This window comes from Nanorana parkeri, unplaced genomic scaffold (assembly GCF_000935625.1).
Source record: "Nanorana parkeri isolate BGI_ZX_2015 unplaced genomic scaffold, ASM93562v1 scaffold407, whole genome shotgun sequence".
Lineage (NCBI taxonomy): Eukaryota > Metazoa > Chordata > Amphibia > Anura > Dicroglossidae > Nanorana > Nanorana parkeri.
Genome location: NW_017306675.1, coordinates 90,574 through 111,995, shown reverse-complemented (window position 1 = coordinate 111,995; position 21,422 = coordinate 90,574). Strand labels below are relative to the sequence as shown.

At 38.8% G+C, this 21,422-nt stretch overlaps 1 protein-coding gene across 1 annotated transcript in view; it reads left to right on the top strand.

Annotated features, from left to right (window-relative positions):
* The window catches only part of HECW1 (HECT, C2 and WW domain containing E3 ubiquitin protein ligase 1), a 242,690-nt gene that overhangs the window by 187,087 nt on the left and 34,181 nt on the right, over positions 1 to 21,422 (top strand). The window contains exons 7-16 of the mRNA XM_018559623.1: positions 1,224 to 1,366; positions 3,241 to 3,341; positions 6,502 to 7,836; positions 11,637 to 11,738; positions 11,911 to 12,061; positions 14,057 to 14,175; positions 16,922 to 17,043; positions 18,225 to 18,410; positions 19,651 to 19,785; positions 20,225 to 20,330. Coding sequence (XP_018415125.1) covers positions 1,224 to 1,366; positions 3,241 to 3,341; positions 6,502 to 7,836; positions 11,637 to 11,738; positions 11,911 to 12,061; positions 14,057 to 14,175; positions 16,922 to 17,043; positions 18,225 to 18,410; positions 19,651 to 19,785; positions 20,225 to 20,330 — 2,500 coding nt within the window. The remainder of the gene's footprint in view (positions 1 to 1,223; positions 1,367 to 3,240; positions 3,342 to 6,501; positions 7,837 to 11,636; positions 11,739 to 11,910; positions 12,062 to 14,056; positions 14,176 to 16,921; positions 17,044 to 18,224; positions 18,411 to 19,650; positions 19,786 to 20,224; positions 20,331 to 21,422) is intronic.

Here is a 21,422-nt window from a genome sequence, read left to right as displayed (position 1 = left end):
GGTAATGGGCAGACCTTGTTTTCTTTTGCAAGGGTCCCTTAAAGTATACCATTAAAGTGTTTGGTTAAACACAAAAACATCTGTTGATCCTGCAGAAATCTTGCAAGGGATAACTCACAAGAGGAGAGGTGTAGTCCTAAAACACTTGTCCTGGAATAACAATTAGACATGTGCTCCGGCAAAAAATTAGTTTAGTTTAGATTCGGATTTTACAATTAGACATGTGCTCCGGCAAAAAATTAGTTTAGTTTAGTTTAGATTCGGATTTTACTTTATTTCGGGATTCGGGTCCGAAAGTCAATTCGTTTCGGGATACGAATTCGGACAAAATTAAATTTGTTAGTGGTAGTCTGTACAAATTTTTGGTTTTGTTTTCGCTTCTTTTGCGTTTTGTTCATTTCGTTGCAGCAGGGTGACAAAAAAAAATTTCTCACTTTACTGCAACCGAAAGTTCGTCCACAAACAAAAATTTGTATAGACTAAAGCTAACGAATTTCGTCCTGAAATTCGTCGTTTTCGGAAATTCGGATTCGCTTTCATTCATCATTTCTGTTATTCGGAAATTCGGATACATCCGAATCTCTGCATAAGGAAAATTTGTCCAAAAAACAAATTTGTCGGAAACAAATCGCACATGTCTAATAGCAATATTGCTCCTCCGTAGCTACATGAGTAGGTTCTGTCACCTTAAGACAGGAACTATGTTACTGTTAAGATCACCAAATGAAAATAGAAAAAAGCCGGAGAAAAAAAAAAACAACTAATGCAGCCACCCCAACTAAGGACTGGTAAGCTGCAATATATCATAAATTGTTGTTCTCGGATTTCGATACGCTTTAAGCTGCAGGCAGCCAGAGCCTTTCATTTTGAACCAGCCCTCTTTTCATACAAGATACTGGAGACTGCACTGTTTCTTACGATCTTGTACTGTACAGGATGTTCAGGGAAGCCAAGCTAAGAGACTTGGAAGCAGCTGTTCAGAAACATGATGATTGTAAGTGTTTTGGAAAAAATGTAAAGCAATACTTTGCTGGGCTATATATATTTGTCTGATCTTGATTCATTATAGAAAAAAAGCTTAAGCTTGAGAGTTTAATACTACTTTAATCTGGACTTGGTCATGTTAATCTGTTTTTTCTAAAAATAATTTGTCAGTAGTAAACTTTTACACAAACATAAAATTTTGAATTTTAGTAATACATTAATGCATAATGTTTCTGCAGTTGTTTAGCTTTGTATCTCTTCCGACTGATGTCTTGGAAATTGAAGTGAAGGATAAGTTTGCAAAAAGTCGACCAATTATCAAACGATTTTTGGGCAAGCTATCCATGCCAGTTCAGCGACTCTTGGAAAGACATGCAATTGGGTGAGTATTACATATACATGAATATATATTGTAGCCTTGATTACCACAATTATTGCCTGTAAATATTCTAGTGTTGTTATCTCAGAAATCAAAATTCAGCATCTGACTATACACAAGGGACCTGTGCTGCTTTTGTAATCTGTTTGCAAGCATAGCTACTACTTTTGTTTGATCAGAACAATTTACCAGCATTCCCATTTGTACCAACCAAGGTCCTGGTAACATTACATGCATGCATGTCTGGGCTGCTGGAGAAGAATAAAACTGTCAGTTAACAAAGCCCTTAGCTTCCTTTTATTTATTCCTGAAAGCAGCATTGTAATATGACAGTTTTATGAGTGTCTGTTATGAGCACTCAGCTCAGGAAGAATATAAGACAGCTTCTATGGGGGAAGCCTTGCAACCAGATAATCATCATGACACTTCTGCTCTGACGGGAAGAGAATATAAGTAAATGATCAAAATTCTAGTAACTTATAAAGGGTAAGGGTTTTCTATTTTTCTAGTTCAAGTGTAGAGATTCATATTATTAAAGACACAGGTTGTTGACTAGTTCTCTTTAACCAGCCTCGCAAGGCTTTTTCTTTTCACCCCTTAGAGTTACCACAAAGGTTTCATTCCCTATAAGGCATTTATGTAGGAGCTCAAGCCACACTAATACAATGTACTAGTGTCTTCTATATTGTATCTCCCATATTTTCAACAGTGCTGGCAGACTTCCTGCCATGGTCATTCAGCAGAATCCTGACTGTGGTACAATACACACTGCCTGGCCAAAAAAAGGTCACACACTCTAATAGCTTTGATTACAGCACGCATTCACCATGGCATCATTTCAATAAGCTTATGCAATGTCACAACATTTATTTCCATCCAGAGTTGCATTTTTTTTACCAAGATCTTGTACTGATGATGGGAGAGTCGGAGCACTGCATTAAGATTCTCAATGTGGTTAAGGTCTGGACACTGTACCGTGGTTGCCAAGCCATGTGTAAAAATTATTTCTCATGCTCCCTGAACCACTCTTTCACAATTTGAGCATGGTGAATCCTGGCATGGTCATTTTGGAATATGCACGTGCCATTAGGGTCATTCAGTATTATCGGGCTCTTACTTATTTGCTTAGCTAAATCCAGGTGGCGACCATTTTTTGGCCAGGCACTTTAGCCCAGAAGCCCAGGCAGTGAGCCATGGTAGCTTTTTTACACTTTATTTCCACAATTGACCACCTTTTCTTCCAAAATAGCAAGTCGTGAAGGTCCCTGTCCACCAGGACCTTTTACTTAGCAAAGCAGACTCTGTGTAGCTGCCAAACTATCTGCTGACAAGCCTGAAGTATTCATGTCACAACTCAATCCCTTATACAGGGGGTATGTTTTGGACCCCCAAAATGCATTGGCTTACTCTACTTGATTGTCCCCTGAGCCTAATGGAATAAAGTTGTATCTGGATTATTTTAATTTGCGTGGGGCTTCAATCCCTTTATCTACTGTGTTCACTGTTGAGCCAAGGATACTGTGGAGATTCTTTGCATTGCAGAAGCTGCCTAACTGTCTAGCTGTCAGGCAGATCACACATATTCATATCCCTTAACTACTGTTGGATAAGAAACACCAAGATAATAACCACACAGATCCAGAGCTGTCTTTCCACACTTCCAAATAGCAATGAAACCTCAGTAGATGTTCAAACGCTTTCTTCATCTGTTACTTGTTTTAAAAAAATTGAAAAGAAAAATGTTCTGACTGGACTTATCACAGACAGAATTTTACCTGAAATGTAGCTCTTTCCCTATTTATTATTGTTATCATTATTATTATTATTTAAAACAAAGGTTTTGCTTCAATAAATCTGTTCTTGCCTTTACCTTCTAGGGATCGTGTTGTTAGCTACACCTTAGGACGCCGGCTGCCAACAGATCATGTCAGTGGACAGCTGCAGTTTCGATTTTCAATAACATCTTCTATACATCCTGGTACAGTGTCTCTTAATTTTAATTAAAGAATCATTTTGTGCAAATATATAATCTACTCAATAATTAAAGGGAAACATGTCTGCTTATAAAATAAATAAAACTATCTATCTATCTATCTATCTATCTATCTATCTATCTATCTATCTATCTCTTCTGTGTAACTGATTTCAAACATATTCAGTCTTATTTAAAACAGCTTACATTTTTTTTATCAGTTTGCAGCAGTCAGAACAATGAAGATTGTTTCTGATTTGTTGCTATGTGTTATTGCACTTGGACTTATCATGTGCCTGATTGTGTTATTTATTGCATATGTAATAATACTTAGTAAAGTAAAGTCATTCTGTGGTACATGTGACATACAGTAATTTAAAAAAAGTAAAGCTAAATTTTGGATTTAGGCATGTTAAGCTGACTGCTTTTCTAGGTTACAGACTTCTTCCAGTGACTGCATTCATTTTCAGCTTCCTTGGAAAGCATGCCAGTAGTCTAAAATCATAATAAATAAAGAGAAATTGTGACCAGAGCTTGCATAGCAAGGAGAGTGCAGAGAGCAGGAAAGGGTATGACTACATAACAAAATTGCTCTGGTCACAGTATCCATTATGGGGCACTCAACGATTTTTGACTACTGGGGTGCTCTCCAGAGAAACTGAAATCACACCTGAAGGTTCCTGCAACCCACAAAAGGCAAGCTTGTCATTCCTAAACCACCAAAAATGAAACTATGAGTAAAAGCAAAGATCAAATATAAGTGTAGTAAAATATAATTATTTGACATGAAGTTGACGTTTTGATGCCAAGAGGTTGACGCAGTGGGTTTTGGCACTGAAAAAACAGAGCTCCCCGTAGATTGAAGAAACTAAAACTTATACCTAACCTCAAGACCCACTCAGAACTAAACTCATTCCATGAGTGAGCCTTTAACACCTAACCTTCCACCATAATGCTTAACCCTTTCTCTAGACCTAACACTTAATAATCCTATAAGTGAGTCCTTGATACCTAATGCAGTTGTGCTCGGAAATTTGCATACACTGGCAGAAATTGTGAAATTGTGGCACTGCTATTGAAATATGACTGATCATGCCAAAAAACTGTCTTTTATTGAAGGATAGTGATCATGTGAAGCCATTTATTATCACATAGTTGTTTGGCTCCTTTTTAAATCATAATGATAACAGAAATCACCCAAATGGCCCTGATCAAAAATTTACATACCCTGGAATGTTTGGGCCTCGTTACAGACACACAATGTGACACAAACAGGTTAAAATGGCAATTAAACGTTAATTTCCCACATCTGTGGCTTTTTAAATTGCAATTAGTGTCTGTGTATAAATAGTCAATGAGTTTGTTAGCTCTCACATGGATGCACTGAGCAGGCTAGATACTGAGTCATGAGGAGAAGAAAAGCACTATCAAAAGACCTGCGTAACATTATAATGGAACTTTATAACGATGGAAAAGATCTCTTGATACCAAGCCAAGGTCAGGTAGACCAAGAAAGATTGCAGCCACCACTGCCAGTAGAATTGTTCGGGATACAAAGAAAAACCCACAGGTAACCTCAAAAGAAATACAGGCTGCTCTGGAAAAAGACAACGTGGTTGTTTCTAGGAGCACAATATGACGATACTTGAACGAAAATGAGCTGCAAGGTCAAGTTGCCAGAAAGAAGCCTACACTGCGTCAATGCCACAAAAAAAGCCTGGATACAATATGCCTGACAACACCTTGACTCGCCTCACAGCCTCTGGCGCAGTGTCATTTGCAGTGAAGAGACCAAAATAGAGCTTTATGGTCACAACCATAAGCGGTATGTTTGGAGAGGGGTCAACATGGCCTATAGCAACAAGAATACCATCCCCACTGTGAAGCATGGTGGTGGCTCACTGATGTTTTCAGTGTGTGAGCTCTAAGGGCACGGGGAATCTTGTGAAAATCGATGTCAAGATGAATGCAGCATGTTATCAGAAAATACTGGCAGACAATTTGCTTTCTTCTGCACGAAAGCTGCGAATAGGACGTTCTTGGACTTTCCAGCACGACAATGACCCTAAGCACAAGGCCAAGTTGACCCTTTCAGTGGTTACAGCAGAAAAAGGTGAAGGTTCTGGAGTGGCAATCACAGTCTCCTGACCTTAATGTCATTTTTTCAAGACGAATGGGCAGCTATACAATTTTGGGCCTCATAGACAACTATTACAAAAGACTGCACACTGTCACTGATGCTAAAGGGGGCAATACACAGTATTAAGAACTAAGGGTATGCAGACTTTTGAACAGGGGTTAATTAATTTTTTTTATTTGTTACCATGTTTTGTTTTAGGATTGTGTCATTCTGTTATGACCTACAGTTGAATATGAATCCCATAAGAAATAATAAGAAATAAAAGAAATGTGTTTTATGTGTTTACTCATGTTTTCTTTAAAAATGGTACATATATTACCAATTATCCAAGAGTATGTAAACTTTTGAGCACAACTGTATGTTAGTTTTCAGAACCAGAAAATCAGCTTGCTAGTTTTTAGTTCAGAAAGTGATGCTCTGCCTTATCCACCCCCCCCCCCCTTAACCTTCCCTTAATTAAACATGACATCCTGATTGCTCTGTGATGCCAGGGAAGATGTCCAGGTGCCAGGACCTCCTGCTTAACTTAGAGCCTAAACTCCGCCTCTAAAACATAACCCCTAAGTGAGCACTTGACACCTAGCCTTTGATTTATGGAAAGTTAATGTAAAATTTAATAGGAACAATCAGAGTTTATCACATCGGGTTATATGAATAATAAGCCTATACCACAGGCCAAAGTAGTGAAATGGACAAAGCACATTTTTGAGTACTGCAACTTTTCAACACCAACACCGGGTAACAGGTACTCTGTGTTTTAAAATGAACAGTTTCGATCATCCAGGATGCGTGGGTGCCATGATACTAATTAATCTGCTTTTCTTTATAGCTTATTCTGAAGAACCATGTGTTTTTATTCAGGTAGTATACTCAATAATGATGTGTATTAACCTATAGAAACCAATTATGGGTTTTATTATTGCTGCAATATGTTATATTGTAAAATACTTATGCTGTGATCCTAAAATATGTTTTTGTGATCCCTAATTTTTTTAACAAAATTTGTATTTGCAATTTATACTTTAGATGATGAAGAAATGTCCATCACTGCAGATCCTGACCCTGTTCCAAATGAAAGTCCACTGCGCCACCCAGTGGAAGTTCTCTCTAATGAGCCCCAGCGAAGGACATCAGTTGCCACTGAAAACCCAACATCAGAGTTGCCAAATGAATGCATTTCTAGAAGTGGCCATGATAAGCACCCAGCCATTGACAGCAGATCACTAAGTCAACATAGTTTACATAAGACACCACTCACAAGTACATGTGCTGCAGCTCTTCTAGCCAGTGCAACAGAAAAAGAAAATGACCCTTCTGAAGTAAGCGTTCCAGATCCTGAGCAGGAACCAGCATTATCTATTGAGTCTGAAACCAAAGTAGAGAGTTCTGCTGAATCCAGGACTGATAATGAAAACAGCACTGGTGTAATACATGCAGAGGAAGCTAGCTTTGCAATGGAAACAGACAAGCATGAAGAGAAACATGAAGAAGAGACCCAAGACAGCAGCCAGCATCAGGATAGTGAACCAAAGTTGAGAAATACAGTAAAGAGAAAAAACAGACCATGTTCTCTTCCTGTGTCTGAGCTGGAAACAGTTATTGCTTCAGCTTGTGGAGAACCTGAAACACCTCGTACACATTACATAAGGATTCATAACTTGTTACATAGTCTACCTTCTGCTCAGCTGGACAGAGATGGAGAAGAAGAAGAAGAAGAAGAAGAAGAAGATCAGAATAGTGCAGATATTGATGAAGAGTCAACAGTAAAGGAGGCATCAGAGAAGGACATTGTGAGCGAAACAGAAACTATGGCAGCTGATCCTTCTCTTGACATTGTAGCCGATGAAGGTGATGATCTAGAAAATAGTAGAAGTACTTTACCCCATGATATGTCTTCTGATCACCTTCCTGTTTGCAACCATCTCTGTTTAGATGAAGAACACCCTAGGACTGAAAGTGAAAGTGAATCTAGTCCAAGGGTTCATGGGGACCATGACTGTGACACTTGTGACACCTCATGCTATAGCACCTCCTGTTATAGCACTTCTTGCTACAGTACCTCTTGTTATAGTCCTTCCTGTTATGATAGTCATAACCGTTTTTCCAGTCACACACGTTTCTCTTCTGTGGACAGTGCCAGAATTTCTGAAAGTACTGTTTTCTCCTCTCAAGATGATGATGAGGAGGAAAATAGCGCATTTGAATCAATGCCTGATTCTAATCAGAGCCCAGAGCCTGACCGGGAACATGGTGATGGCTCCATTCAATGGTCTGATGATCTATCTAGTCAGAGTATTACTTCAGAGAGGACTTCTGGTGCCCCTGAATCTCCAGTTGCAGGGCCAAGCAGTAGGAGAGAAGGTTAGATTGAAGTGTCTTCAATGGAATCATCCATAAAAAGTCACATTAACAGGGTTATTCACTAAAGGGTGAAGAGTTTGGAGAAGTGAACAATTTAGGACAACATAGCTGACCTGGAAAAGTCTCCAATTTAGCTCACTTTCCAGTTGAGCTATGTTGTCCTAGATCAGGGGTGCCCATTAGGTAGATCGTGATCTACCAGTAGCTATCAAAGCTGATGCTGGTAGATAACGAAGGGTGTGACTGGTGGCCCCTTTATTCCATGTTGGTATATTTATTTAGCTGTGCACACATGATTATCTATTAGCCTGAGTCTGCTGAGCTAAGCTCCCTGACACATTTCTGGTGGATACTGGTGGTTGAAGTGCTATGTATTACATCAAAGAATATTAGTTTACACAGCCTGTTGCAAAATACAGCAAGGTGAGCCAGGAGAGAGAGCGGGGAGAGACAGACAAAAGAGGGAAATGCAGCCAGGGGAGAGAGAGCGAGAAGAGACAGCCAGGAAAGAGAGAGAGGAGAGACAGCCAGAAAAGTGAGAGCAAGGAGAGACAGCCAAGAGAGCAAAGAGAGACAGCCAGGAGAAAAAACGAGGAATGACAGGTAGGAGAGAGAGTGAGGAAAGACAGCCAGGAGGATGAGCAAAGAGAGACAGCCAGGAGAGCGAGCAGAGACAGCCAGGAGATAGAGAGCAAGGGAGTTTTTTTTTCGTTGGTAGATCTCATGTAGCTCGTCATTTGAAAAGTAGATCTTAACACAAAAAGTGTGGGCACCCCTGTCCTAGATTGTTCACTTCTCCTGCCTTCTCTGAACTCTTCATCCTTTTGTGAATAACCCTGTAAATATTTTATTGTTTATATTTTACAAGTGACATAGGTGTATGTAAGCTAACTTGTAAAATGTTATTATTTTTAGTAAGTAGTAGTCAAATTTACAAAAACATCAGTAATATTTGAATAATGATGTCACTTCTGTCATGTAAATCATTTTAGAAGTTTGCTATGGTGGAATTAATAACTGTAAGTAAAAATATGGATATGATGGTTTCTTCATACAAGAAACAATACAAGACGTGTGCTTGTATGCTAAAATGTGCAGACAACCACTCAGATTTGTTATTTCATTTTCCCATAGAATGAAAGATTTGATTGCTGTGGCGACAGATCCACACCTGTCTTATTTGAATTTCATCTTTTCATACATTTTCCCTAAGACTTTTAACAATAGGTTTCCATTTGTTTACTAAATCTATATCTTGACTATATCTCTATAGCTAAAGCTATATAATGTATGTATGTAGAAAATTGGACACAAAAATCCAGTTGAAGCAATATATTATATGTGTATGCAGTCAGGCTTCATAACAAGTAAAAAAAATTAGCATTTTTTTAAAATGTGTTAAAAGTGCTGTACTACTACATCAAGCTGCCCCGTGCCAGTAGCACACTGTAGACCTTGCCTGCTGTTATTACACAGAGCAGTAATCCAGATCTCTGCTCAGTCCTCCAACCAACCACACTACTCGGGTTGTTGTATGAGCACTGTGTGGGGGGAATGTCAGACCAATGAAGATATGGACTACTGCACTCTGTGTAAGAGCAGCGGTCTGGATCTTCAACGTGCTGCTGACAAAGGACAGCTTTTTTTAGACATAAACACTTTTAACAAAAAACACATGTACATTATTTTTTGTTATGCAACTTGACTGCTTAAAGGAGAACTATGGGGTCAGTGGTTTTCCCCATAATTCTCCTAAAGGTAACGGGAGGACTGAGATGAGTATACTGAGTATACTGAGATGCCGCAGCCGGGACGGATCCCGACAATACTGTCTGGATCCACTCAGCTGCGTGAGAGGCAGAGCTAGCTGTCAATCTAGAGGCAGAGCCAGCTGTACCCTCCCCCTCCCTTGCCCTACTTGCTGCTGTGGAAGGATCACACAGCAAAAATGTAAAAAGTGTGTCAGTCATTTAGGAACAGAAACTAAAAACTAGCTCAGTCATGAAGGGGTTAATAATAAAAAAATACAATTGGCTTTAATTGGCCTTTTATCTTGTACAGTAACAGTGAAGGATATGCCAATGCGTGAGGCATTGCTAATTTACAACTACATCACTACTCACCATTTATACACAGGTTATTTAGGAGAATATCTTTATCTCATGCTACACTTTCTACACAGTATTCACAACATGAAACTTAATGGCCCATACACGGGAAGATCTGGCCAATGCTTAAACTTGTTAACTTTTGGGGCACCTGGTTTGCAATACATTTAGTCATGCATGGTAATGGCCAAATCTGAAAGATATGGCTATTTATCCTAGGTGCAATAAAAGTTGTCAGGTGCCAATAAAACTACTTCCATCTTGGTTCCTCAATATCTAACTGAGTATATATTGATGTAAAAGGGGCAGTGTTCAATGCATCAGCCAGACATCAGCAGAGTTGGTCTAAACACAAAAGTGATGACCTTATGGATAGTACTACGCAGGCTGCTGGGAATCACATGCATGTTGCCTGGAAATAATTAGGCTTGCCAGCTTAAATCTGATTGTTACATTTTCCCCCACCATGTAATTTGTTAATGCTTTGTTACTTTAATTTGTCGTGTTATTTTAAAGATTTGTTCAAATGTTAACGTAGCAATTTAAATCTATGGTTGAATATTTCACAGTTTACAAAAAAAATGTAGACAGCCAAAATAAAAACTAAATTAGCATCAGGTAGCCCTGGGCTGCCCTGTAAACAGAAAATAATTACATTGTCAATCCAACAACTTTTCCTTTGCCCTGCATGGTCTGCATGTATGTTTGACATCAACCCCCACTACTGCTTCCATAAGTAGTGCATGGCTGCCTCTATAAGCCGTAGACAAGTTGGTGGAGTCTGTTTCTGGCTGGCCATCATACTTCTTGTATTCCTGAAGCAGTCCCTACCCACGTGTCTGCAGGACTCAGAGCTGCAAGGCAACAGTGCTAACCACTTAGCCCAGGGGTTGCCAAACTTTAGCCCCCTAAATGTGGGGAAACTACAAAGTTCATCATGATCTTCCTTTGGAAACCATGCCTGTAGCTGTCAGAGCCTACAATGCATACTGGAATGTGTAGTTTTACCACAGTTTGAGGGCTGAAGTTTGGCTTCTCCTGACTTGGTCTGAAAAAGAGTTTCAACTTTACTCTGATTTAATTTGCAGCATGCTTATTCTGGGAAAGTGGTTTAAAAAGTGTTGAAAACAGAGTCATCCAGGAAACGCAATTTCGGAAAGAAGTCATCAGTAGTAGCCCCCATAATTGTATTGGCACAGACTTCTTTCAAGTACAAAATATTTTATCAGCTGTTTCAGATTCCGAGAGGTCTTCCATGCGCTTGTAGATGTTTAAATGTAATGTAAGTGTGCATGTGATGGGCTTAGGCTACATTACTAAGATGATCAGCAAGTGGAAAAACAACAAGTGCAATTAAAAGAAAAATGTTTATTTAACCATTGAATGGGTGATGATGTCATATCAGCATGCAGAGCTACATGCTGATGGAATTTTTAGTGAAAGGGGTTAAAGGCCCACTTTAAGACATAGAAGGCATATATAGACATCATAGTATGGTATACTGAATGTATAGTGATATTACCTGGTTACTATACCTTTCTATGTAGAAATTCTGTGCTGATTGCTATTTTTATCTAACTTAGAAGTGGTGATACTGTTTGATAAACATGTGCTTATGGAATTGATGTCACTAACAATGGAAGCATAATAATTAACCTATGTGCTTGTGCACCACGCTTTTCCATTCTCTAGGTGAATGTCCTTTGCCACATAATGCCACTCCTGTTAGTCAGTTACCTTCTCTCCGGACAGATCACCATCATTACCCCACCATTGATGAGCCGCTGCCACCAAGTAAGGCCTTGCCTGTAATAAAACAAAAATATAATACATATGCATGAAAGAGTTTATTTTATCTGTATTGGTATCTTTTCCTTGCCATGTGTTTTGTCATTCCATGAACAAGTCTTTGTTTTGTCACTGTTGGCAATTGTTGCCTCCTCTAATTCTGTGTTACAAAACTTAGACTGGGAGGCTCGTATTGATAGCCATGGAAGAGTATTCTATGTGGACCATGTGAATCGCACCACAACATGGCAGAGACCTACAACAGCTGCAACACCAGATGGAATAAGTAGATCTGGGTCCATCCAGCAAATGGAGCAATTAAACCGAAGGTACCTGTAGCAATTTAAAATGTTATTAAAGGAACATCTGAATAATAATATTAATAGCTAGATACATCTCTGATCAAAAAATCTGAACTATAATGCATAAATGGAATTCAGAATGATAAATATACACAGACTAGTTTCATTGCAGGGAAGAATAATTATCTGGTAGGCCTATAAATAAAAGTAGCAATACACCAGGATCATATTGGTTGGTGAATGAAGGTTAAATACATGTGTGTGGTTTGACAAAAATGAACAAATCAAAATTCAGATTTTAACAATTTTCAAGCGATTAATCTTATTTACTAACATGGTACAATGGAAGTGGTATACAGTAACTCTTAGCAACCAGTCAGCATTCAACATGCTGATTTTGATTGCCTTCTGCTAATTATTATTCCTTGCAATGAAACTAAATTAGTTTGTGTATATTTATTATTTTGAATTCACATTTATGCATTGAGCAAATGAGTAAAACTAAAGATTATCCTTATGGTCAAGCAAGCATGTATAGATGCTTTGATGTGTATCATTTTAGTTTCTTATGTAATATAAGGGTGAACAACTGCCCTGCTGTACCCTTCCTTCCTCCTTGATAGCCCTGATAGCACTTAAGAAGGGTGGCCACAGGAAACACTCCACCATTCCTCCACACCTGTATAAGAAAATTAAGATGGTACAGCAGGTAGGGGAGTTGATTTACTAAAGGCAAGTTGACTTTACTTTGCAAGGGAATTTTCACTTTGAGAGGAAAATGTTCCTTAGAATAGTAGACGGGGTGCAACTAAGTGAAAATTCCCTCTGCTGATGGACCTGATGGGGAACTGCAGCAGAGGACGGGTACAATGCTAGTTTACTATTGGCTATTGCAAATTGAAATAGCCAATAGTAATGTCCCAATGCTTTTCAATAGGAATTTTTTTTTTTTTCTATTCTGACATCGCTCGTGTCAGAATAAAGAAAAAAAAGACACAGCAGTGTTTCTCTCCTTGGCGGCCGGGAGCAGGAGACTCCCGGGGCGCCAGGGAGAGTTAGCTGTTTGGAGATCAGTGTCCCTGGTTAGCAGGTAACCAGGGACGCTGATCTCTCTGAAAGTGGCCAGAGCCAGCCGTAAGATCATGGCTGGCTCCTCCCAGCTGTCAGAAGCAGGCTGTCGGACGGCCACTGGCCGGCCGCTCGGCCAGCTTCGGCTTTCAGCACGGCTCAGCCGAGCCGATGCATATGCGTTCGGCTCGACTGAGCCGCTCGGCCATGATCGGGAGCTGTACGGGCTATTGTGAATAGCCCGTACAGCACCCCTTCGGTTCTACTGGCCAGATCCTTTGGCAGCTTCTTGAATAGACCCCTAAGTAATAGATAGACCCCTAAGTAATAGAGAAGGTAATGAAAGGTAACGGAACAAAAAGGAAACAAAAATTCTGGACATTTTCGTTGACAAACAAAAACGAAACGAAAATTCTGGGAATGACTATTGCACTTCTGATTGCCTGAGCTCTTCCTCTTCCTGTAGTATGGAAATGTGCACAACTAAATAACCTACTGATCTACCCAGCGGGACATCAGGTAGCCAATACTTGCTGCACAAACTGTACAGACATGTGAACATCAGGGAGAAAGAGAAGAGCAGATGAATGCATGCATTTTACTTTTGATGCTAATGAGAACAAGACCCTTTGTAAACCATGCGGAGCAACAATCGTAAGTCATAACAGGTTAATAGAGGTTTACTCCAGGAATATATAATGAGTTTGGAAATTCTAGAGACTTGCTTAAATAATGCATTACACTTTAAATAAACCCATTACATTTAGTTGACTAAATCTACAGGAGATTTAGTTGACTCAAATTAGACTAAAACTAAAACTATTCAGATTACTAAAATACAACTAAAACTAAAAAGACATTTTAGTCAAAAGACTAAAACTAAATTTAAATTTGCCATCAAAGTTAACATTGCATAATGCCTTTGTAACATACTGTTTTCATTTTTACATTAAGGTATCAAAATATACAGAGGACTATTGCAACCGAGAGGCCGGAGGAAGAAGCTGATGGAAGAAATGATAGAATTCCTGGGATTGGGGATTCTGAAACTGACTTGTCACAACCAAATTCAGGTATTTTTTTATACTATAGTATGGATTAGTAATGCGTCTGTATTACTGCAGTGGGATTAATGCAAGGAAAATTAATAAATATTTTCGTTTTAAAGATAATGTAGATGATGGACCTAATGGAATAATTCCAGAAAATGTGGTCATCATGACAGAAATATACCATTATATAACCATTCCCTTAATCAGAGTAATGTATATCCTGTTGTGCGAAGTTAGTCAGTATGTGGATGATAGCACTACTCTATTGGATGCTGATTTGTCTTCTACTGCTGACCCTTTTCTAGCCCCCCCCCCCCCCCTTTCACTTTATATCCCCTCTTTTTTTTTGTGTCCAGCTGTGTGCTATGTGATACAATTGCTGTAAAAGGAAAAAAGCTAATACAACTTAAAACTGACCTTGCAGTAAAATGCAAGGTCCACGTACAGTGTCATGGCCTCCCCCTCCTTCCTCAAAATCATCTAATGTTATTACAAAATGTAACATTTATACTTACCCTACCCCCATCTTCCATCAATGATGCCTAGGCAAAGATGATGTCACATTCTTTATGACCAGATCCTGGGAAATAAGGAGCAAATCTCATGAGAAGACATTCTTGTTACGCACTAGAGTGTATCCTCAAGAGTTGTAATCTGCTCTGCATTCCCCAGGAATCTTCCTGGAAGGACAGTGACATCGCGCCTGGCGATGCTGATGATGGAAGTAGGGTAAGTATAAATCTTTTAAAATGTTATAAAATAAAACGTTTTCCTTTACATACTCTAACAAGTAGTAAAAGCACTTTACCACAACCCATCTCTGGCCTCACTGCTGTTTAAAAGTCTCTGTTTACACTTACATTTTTCTAGCATTTTTTTTGTAAGTTTTTCATGCATCTTAATGTGTTTTTCATGCATAATGCATTTTTGTTTTCATCATGAAAGTGAAATAAAAAACAGGCTGCTATGGAAATGCATGGAAAACACATGTAACGTGCATGGAAATGCATGTTACGTGTGTTTTTCATGTGCCCTTTGAAGTCTAAAAACGTATTGTGTAGCACCAAAAGAAGCACCTGCACCTTTAACAAATCACACTGCATGATGTTGCATAGGTGGGAACGGGCACCATGGAGAATAATTACATTTCCATTGTCATGCATTATAGCATGGTTGAAGAGGAGCAACATATCGCACATTTGACCAGAAGAAAAAAATGGCCTTAAACAAAATTTTAAATACACTGTCTGGCCAAAAAAAAGCCACACTTTCTAATATTTTGTTGGGCCACTATTAGCTTTGGTTACGGCATGCATTCGCGGTGGCATAGTTTCAATAAGCCTCGACTGCACTGAATTTAAAAAGTCTCACTAGAGTTTAGAGGCTGTAATAAAAAAAGAGATATGAGGAATCTTACTCTAAGAGCATTTAGCAGCTCTGCATCATATTCCTACAGTGTAAGATATATAGGGACCTTGAAGGTGACACTAAGCTCAGGAGTTAAACCTTAAAAAATGCATTCAAGTACCTTAGCTATTAACAAAAATGTAGCTGATTGGTGTATCACTCAGCTGTAGATCCTCAAATCATCTCTGAATTCATGCTGATACTGTCCTTCCTTCTGGACATTTGTTCCCCATTGTCCCTGTGTGTGTTGTAAAGTAGCCACCGATCCAATCTCGCTCTCATGATGGACTGCAGTCTTAATACAAAATAGTTAATGAAACCTGAAATTGTAGTCTATCACCAGAGCAAGCTTGGAGTGGTGACTACTTTACAACACACACGGACCATGGGGAACAAACGTAGCCACCCTCCAGAAGGAAGGACAGTGTCGGCACCAATTCAGAGATGATTTGAGGATCTACAGCTGAGTGATACACAAATAAGATACATTTTTGTTAATAGCTAAGGTACTTGAATGCATTTTAAGATTTAACTCCTGAGTTTAGTGTCACTTTAAAGTTGGGTATACTTGATTAGAATATTGTACAGACGTTCATACGAAAAATCTTATCAGAATATTTGATAATGCAATCAGAGACCTAAGAAAGTCATTCAAAATTTTGTTTGATTTTAACATTCAATTTTGGAAATTAATAGAACTTTCTAAAACAAAAACCACATTCACTGTTAGAATATCGTTCATTTGTTCAAGAAGTCTAAATCAATTGTTAATTTAAACCCATTAACTATAAGAATGAATGTTCTGAAAATTATTATTTTATTAAATTAAATTCTAACCATGCATGCCCACCTTAAGTCAGATTAGGAATTCTGCGTTATAACGATAATTCATTTAAATTGATTATTTTTGACAAGTAGTGTTTTTACATGATTATGATGCAAGTGTCAAAAGAACACGTACAGTATGCTCCAAGCATTGTGTTACTACATATAAATAAAAGAGGACTCAAGGAAATCTGTAGTTCACATTTCTAAACTTGTGGAAATTTGATAATATGTACAAAACAACATTAACCTTTTAACATTGATCTTTTGGGTTGAAAATCTCCTGTTGACACAGACACCTAGAGATGAAAGCCTGGACAAGTTTTTTCTTCTGCTTTTACTGGCACTCAGAAAGAGGTGGCCACCTGCTTGATTTATTGAACAGCAAAAACTGTTCACATCTATATTAAAGTCTTCATAAGGATACTTGACGGGCCCCTTGTGAAACAGAGATCAAATGGGTTTTTTGTTTCTGTAACGCTTGATGGCATGGTCATACCTCTAACAGCGGGTCATTGTGCTTTCTCTTTTACAGAGCTAAGAAGAGATGCAACGTTAACACCTATAAATTCCCAGAAAATTACCTTATTATTGCAGTCCCCAGCTGTCAAGTTTATAACACACCCTGAATTTTTTACCGTGCTGCATGCAAACTATGTAAGTAAAAAGTAAGGCTTTATGTCAATTGAATCTTCTGGAAACAATATAGAACTTTAAGATTTTTACAAGTACATTTTCTGCTTAGTTTCCTGATCATCTGGCTAATTTGGGAGATAGAGGGGCCCACTTGAGATAATGTTATTGCATATTGGGAAAGCTCTCCATATCTACAGAACTAGTTTAACTAGAGCAGCAGCAATTCAAAGAAACATTTTAAGACAACTGGCTGAAGTTCACTACATCACATTAGAAACATTATTTAATAGTAGTTAAGGGTACAATGAGCTTGAGGGTTGAGAAACTCATCAGTACTGTTCCCCGAATCAATGTGTAGGATGCTATGATAACAGGCCCCTATGAAGTGGGTTTGTAATGCCCTGAGCTCACATTGTCATGCAATCCAGAACTGGACTAGACCACAGAGCAATGAGTCTTTGTGTGACATTGCTGGGGAATTGGTTGCAATGAGAGCTACTATTTGTATTATTATATTTTGTAAGGAAAAAAAAATGAAATTAGGCTCAACATAGGCTAATGTAATTTGTGTATACTCTCTAAATAAATATAGTTATTTTCACCTCCCCATGACACTAATGCATTTTGCAAAAATGGCAACATTTCACCAAAACTAATTTTTTATGAAATTTCAGAAAAATTCTAACTCACAAGTTCACTCATCCCTAGTCACAAGATAAAGCCATTGATATGTAAACATGGATTTTGTTACTTCTTTTATGTTTTACCTTTTATGTTCTTTACCTGTTTGGCAGTAAAATAATCCATGGTCATCTGATAATCTGGTGTGAGTAGGGATGTCCCGATGCCACTTTTTCAGGCCCAAGTACAAGTACATCCCCTCATGTACTTGCCGATACCAATTACCGATACTTTTTCTTAAAGGGACAGGTCACTTTAAATGATCCATAGTACAACTACATGTTATGTGGGGCATTTTGACAAGTTCAAGTACTTGTCAAAATGCCCTGTATCGGGCCCGATTCCGATGCTAGCATCGGTATCGGGACATCCCTAGGTGTGAGCATGAGGGGGCATGATCTTTCATTCAGGAAGTATCTCTTTACAACTGTATTCACTCTCCAGGCAGACTGTGTGATAAATTCAGGTTAATGAAGGTTTGCTTTTAAGATTCACCATCTCCATATTTGTCTCACGATTAGAGTGCCTACAGAGTCTTCACTAACAGCACCTGCTTGAAGCACATGGTTCTGAAAATCCGCAGGGATGCCAGGAATTTTGAACGCTATCAGCACAATAGGGACCTGGTGAACTTTATTAATATGTTTGCTGACACAAGGCTTGAGCTGCCGCGTGGCTGGGAGATTAAAACAGACCAACAAGGAAAGGTAAGTCTTGATGTATGTAAGAAATGTAAAAGTTATTGACATGTTATGATATTATTTTAAAGCTGAACTCCAGGCAAATGTAAAAACAACAGTTAATGCAGTTATGAAATCAGTATTATTATATTTAGTTTTTAATGCAGCTATTGTAAATACCTGAATTCATCTTCATTCATTTTATCTTCTTCTGCCTCCTGTAATCCCCTGTTACAGGAGCACTGAGAGAGGGATGGTCAGCATTAGTTTGCTACAGTGTACACTTGATTACAGTGAACATGCTGACAGGAGGTGAGAGTAGAATGAGCTGGGGGATTACTTTATCAGTCTTGCTGTGCATCAACCCAGCTGTGCATCCAGTGGATATTGAGGACCCCTCTGACAACCTGGAAAGGATGTCTGAATCACGGACTGGATGCACAAAATTTCAAATACTTTACATATACAAAGCTGTGATTGCTTAGAGTTCAGCTGTAAACTTGCCATGACAACAAGGATGTAGGGAGCTATAAAGACTAGTTCCCTTTATTTATGCAGCATTTCTCTTCCATCGATATCCCTTTATCTATCTCTTTTGTATTCTAGAAAGCTGTTAAATAATATTCCAGACCAAACTTCCACCTGGTGAGAGCGTGTGTATTGTATTTACATATCATCTGACCTAGGATGGTGATCAAAGGGGATTCTAGTGGTGTGCAAGTAGATATCTTAATGCCCTTCCTTAGTACGATTTCTACCTATCCATTGGCAACCCTATGAGGGACTCTATCAGCACAACTTCATTGTATTTTTTCACAGAATTGCATTGTTTTGCTTTTCAAATTGATCATTTTGTCTTAAAGAGATACAGGTAGAGATGCAATGCTGCAAGCAGAGGGGACATTTGATATAATAACAAAGTAACACATCTTCATGGTCATGTTTAAGAGCCACACAGACTGGTTCCTAATGTTCTCTCCAGGACTTGAGGCTGAGCATGGTCATCATGTGTACATTGTGATTGGAAACATACAGTATGTTAGTGCAGCACACTTTCCCTGTATTAAACTGATCAGAATAATTGGTTAATCAAGATGGTTGTGGTCGGTGACCACACTGTTACTCTTAGCTGTAGGGTAGCAGAAATGCTAAAGATTGTTGTCATGAAGAGATCAAAGATAGTAGTATTATGCTATGTGATAAAACTGTAGCAGATAAAGCAAAAGCATTTACTGCAAGTCACTTTGATGTAATCTGTTTTTTCCAGTCTTTCTTTGTAGATCATAACAGTCGAGCAACAACATTCATTGATCCACGGATCCCTCTTCAAAATGGCCGCCTACCAAATCACCTGACACACAGACAGCATCTTCAGCGACTTCGAAGCTATAGCGCTGGGGAGGTATGATTACGTCTTTGTGAAGAAATAAAACCTGATAAGGGAAAAATTACATAGGAGTTTATTCACAAAGCTGCTGAAGGATCTAGCCGTAGCTTCGGCTGATCCTTCGGCTAGCTTCGGCCCCTGCACCCCTTCGGTTCAGTAGAGCCGAACCGAAGGGGTCCAGAAAATAAAGGAAAAATCAGTGGGCTGTGCTTAAAATTGCAGCCAATTGATGGAAAAAAGTCCCATTGATAAAATTCTAAATCATGTTAAAGGCAACATTCTCTACACTTTAAGTAAATCAAACCCATTTAGTTTGGGTGGTGCCAAATGATTTAGCACAGATTGCAACTGTGTTACCTTTAGTATCTGCAAAATGAACCAACAGTAGACACTACAGTTTTTCTGCATATTTAAATATCCTGCTCAGTGCAACTGTTATACTTCTTTCTAATAGGCTTCAGAAGTGTCAAGAAACAGAGGGGCTTCTCTGCTAGCCCGGCCGGGAAATGGTTTGGTATCAGCAATCAGAAGCCAACATCCACAGGAAACAGTACCATTAGGTAAGCTGGTCCTATAGCTTATGTATGAAAACTAGGGCAACAAAAGAACTAAAGTATCTTTTTGTAAATGCAAATGTTATAAAAATTGTGCAATAATGCATACTTGAAAATCTGTGTTACCGATTGCATTATCCATATGCCATTTAATTTGTTCATCAGCATTAGTAATGGGTGATGAAGAGGAGGTACCATCTGAGTTAAGTGATATAATCATTCCATTACAGGAAGTTCTCTGTAGGAACTATAATTTTTATTTTTTGCCGGGCATGTAATAGGGTGGTTATATCCTTCCCTAATCCTACCTGTCTCCTGATTTTTTTCAGCCGTTTGTTACCTGTTTTAAGAAATGTAGCTGTCAACAATTGAGAAGGGAAAGCAATGTACAGGACTTAGGATTCACATTTATCTGTGGAGAGATGGTCTCTGCCTTATGCACATGTAGGAGCATAATGACACACTAAGACTGGTGATACACACTAGATTTTCTGCAGGGCTGAACGAGAGAGCTCAATAGATTCCCCCCATTCGTGCTAAACAGCATGGATGGGGGAATCTCCGTTGTCAGCTAATGTTTTTTAGACAGCCACAGCCCCAGCATCTGTCCAAATACCCAAACAATGACTGTATCTGATCTGCATCCCACCGGCAGCATGCGCTACCTTTGCTTCCACATTTCTCTGGTTCATCCACTGGGAGAAAAGATATGTGACTCACTCCCCCTACTTCAAAGTGACAGCACTAGTGCTTGGGGCAGAGAGAGTGTCCCCTGTGTAAGCTCTGACTAGAATGTGTAAGCTCCGATGTTTGCACAAGGTTTCCTGTCTTTGCAGTAGTAAATATGTGCAGCTGGTAGTGCTGGCATTAAAGAGAACCTGTTACTTTGTCCTGCATGGGCACAACATGGGTTCCCTCTAAAGGGTAAGGAAATATTCACAAAAAGTTTCCTTACCCTTTTTGCCCTCTAAGTGGGACATTTTGTGTGACAGTTGCTTTACCCTTTAAATTACTCACTGTGGCCAACACTTTTTTTTCTACCAAAAATTAATTGATAAAAAACTAGTTAAATAAAATTATTTTTATATATATATATAT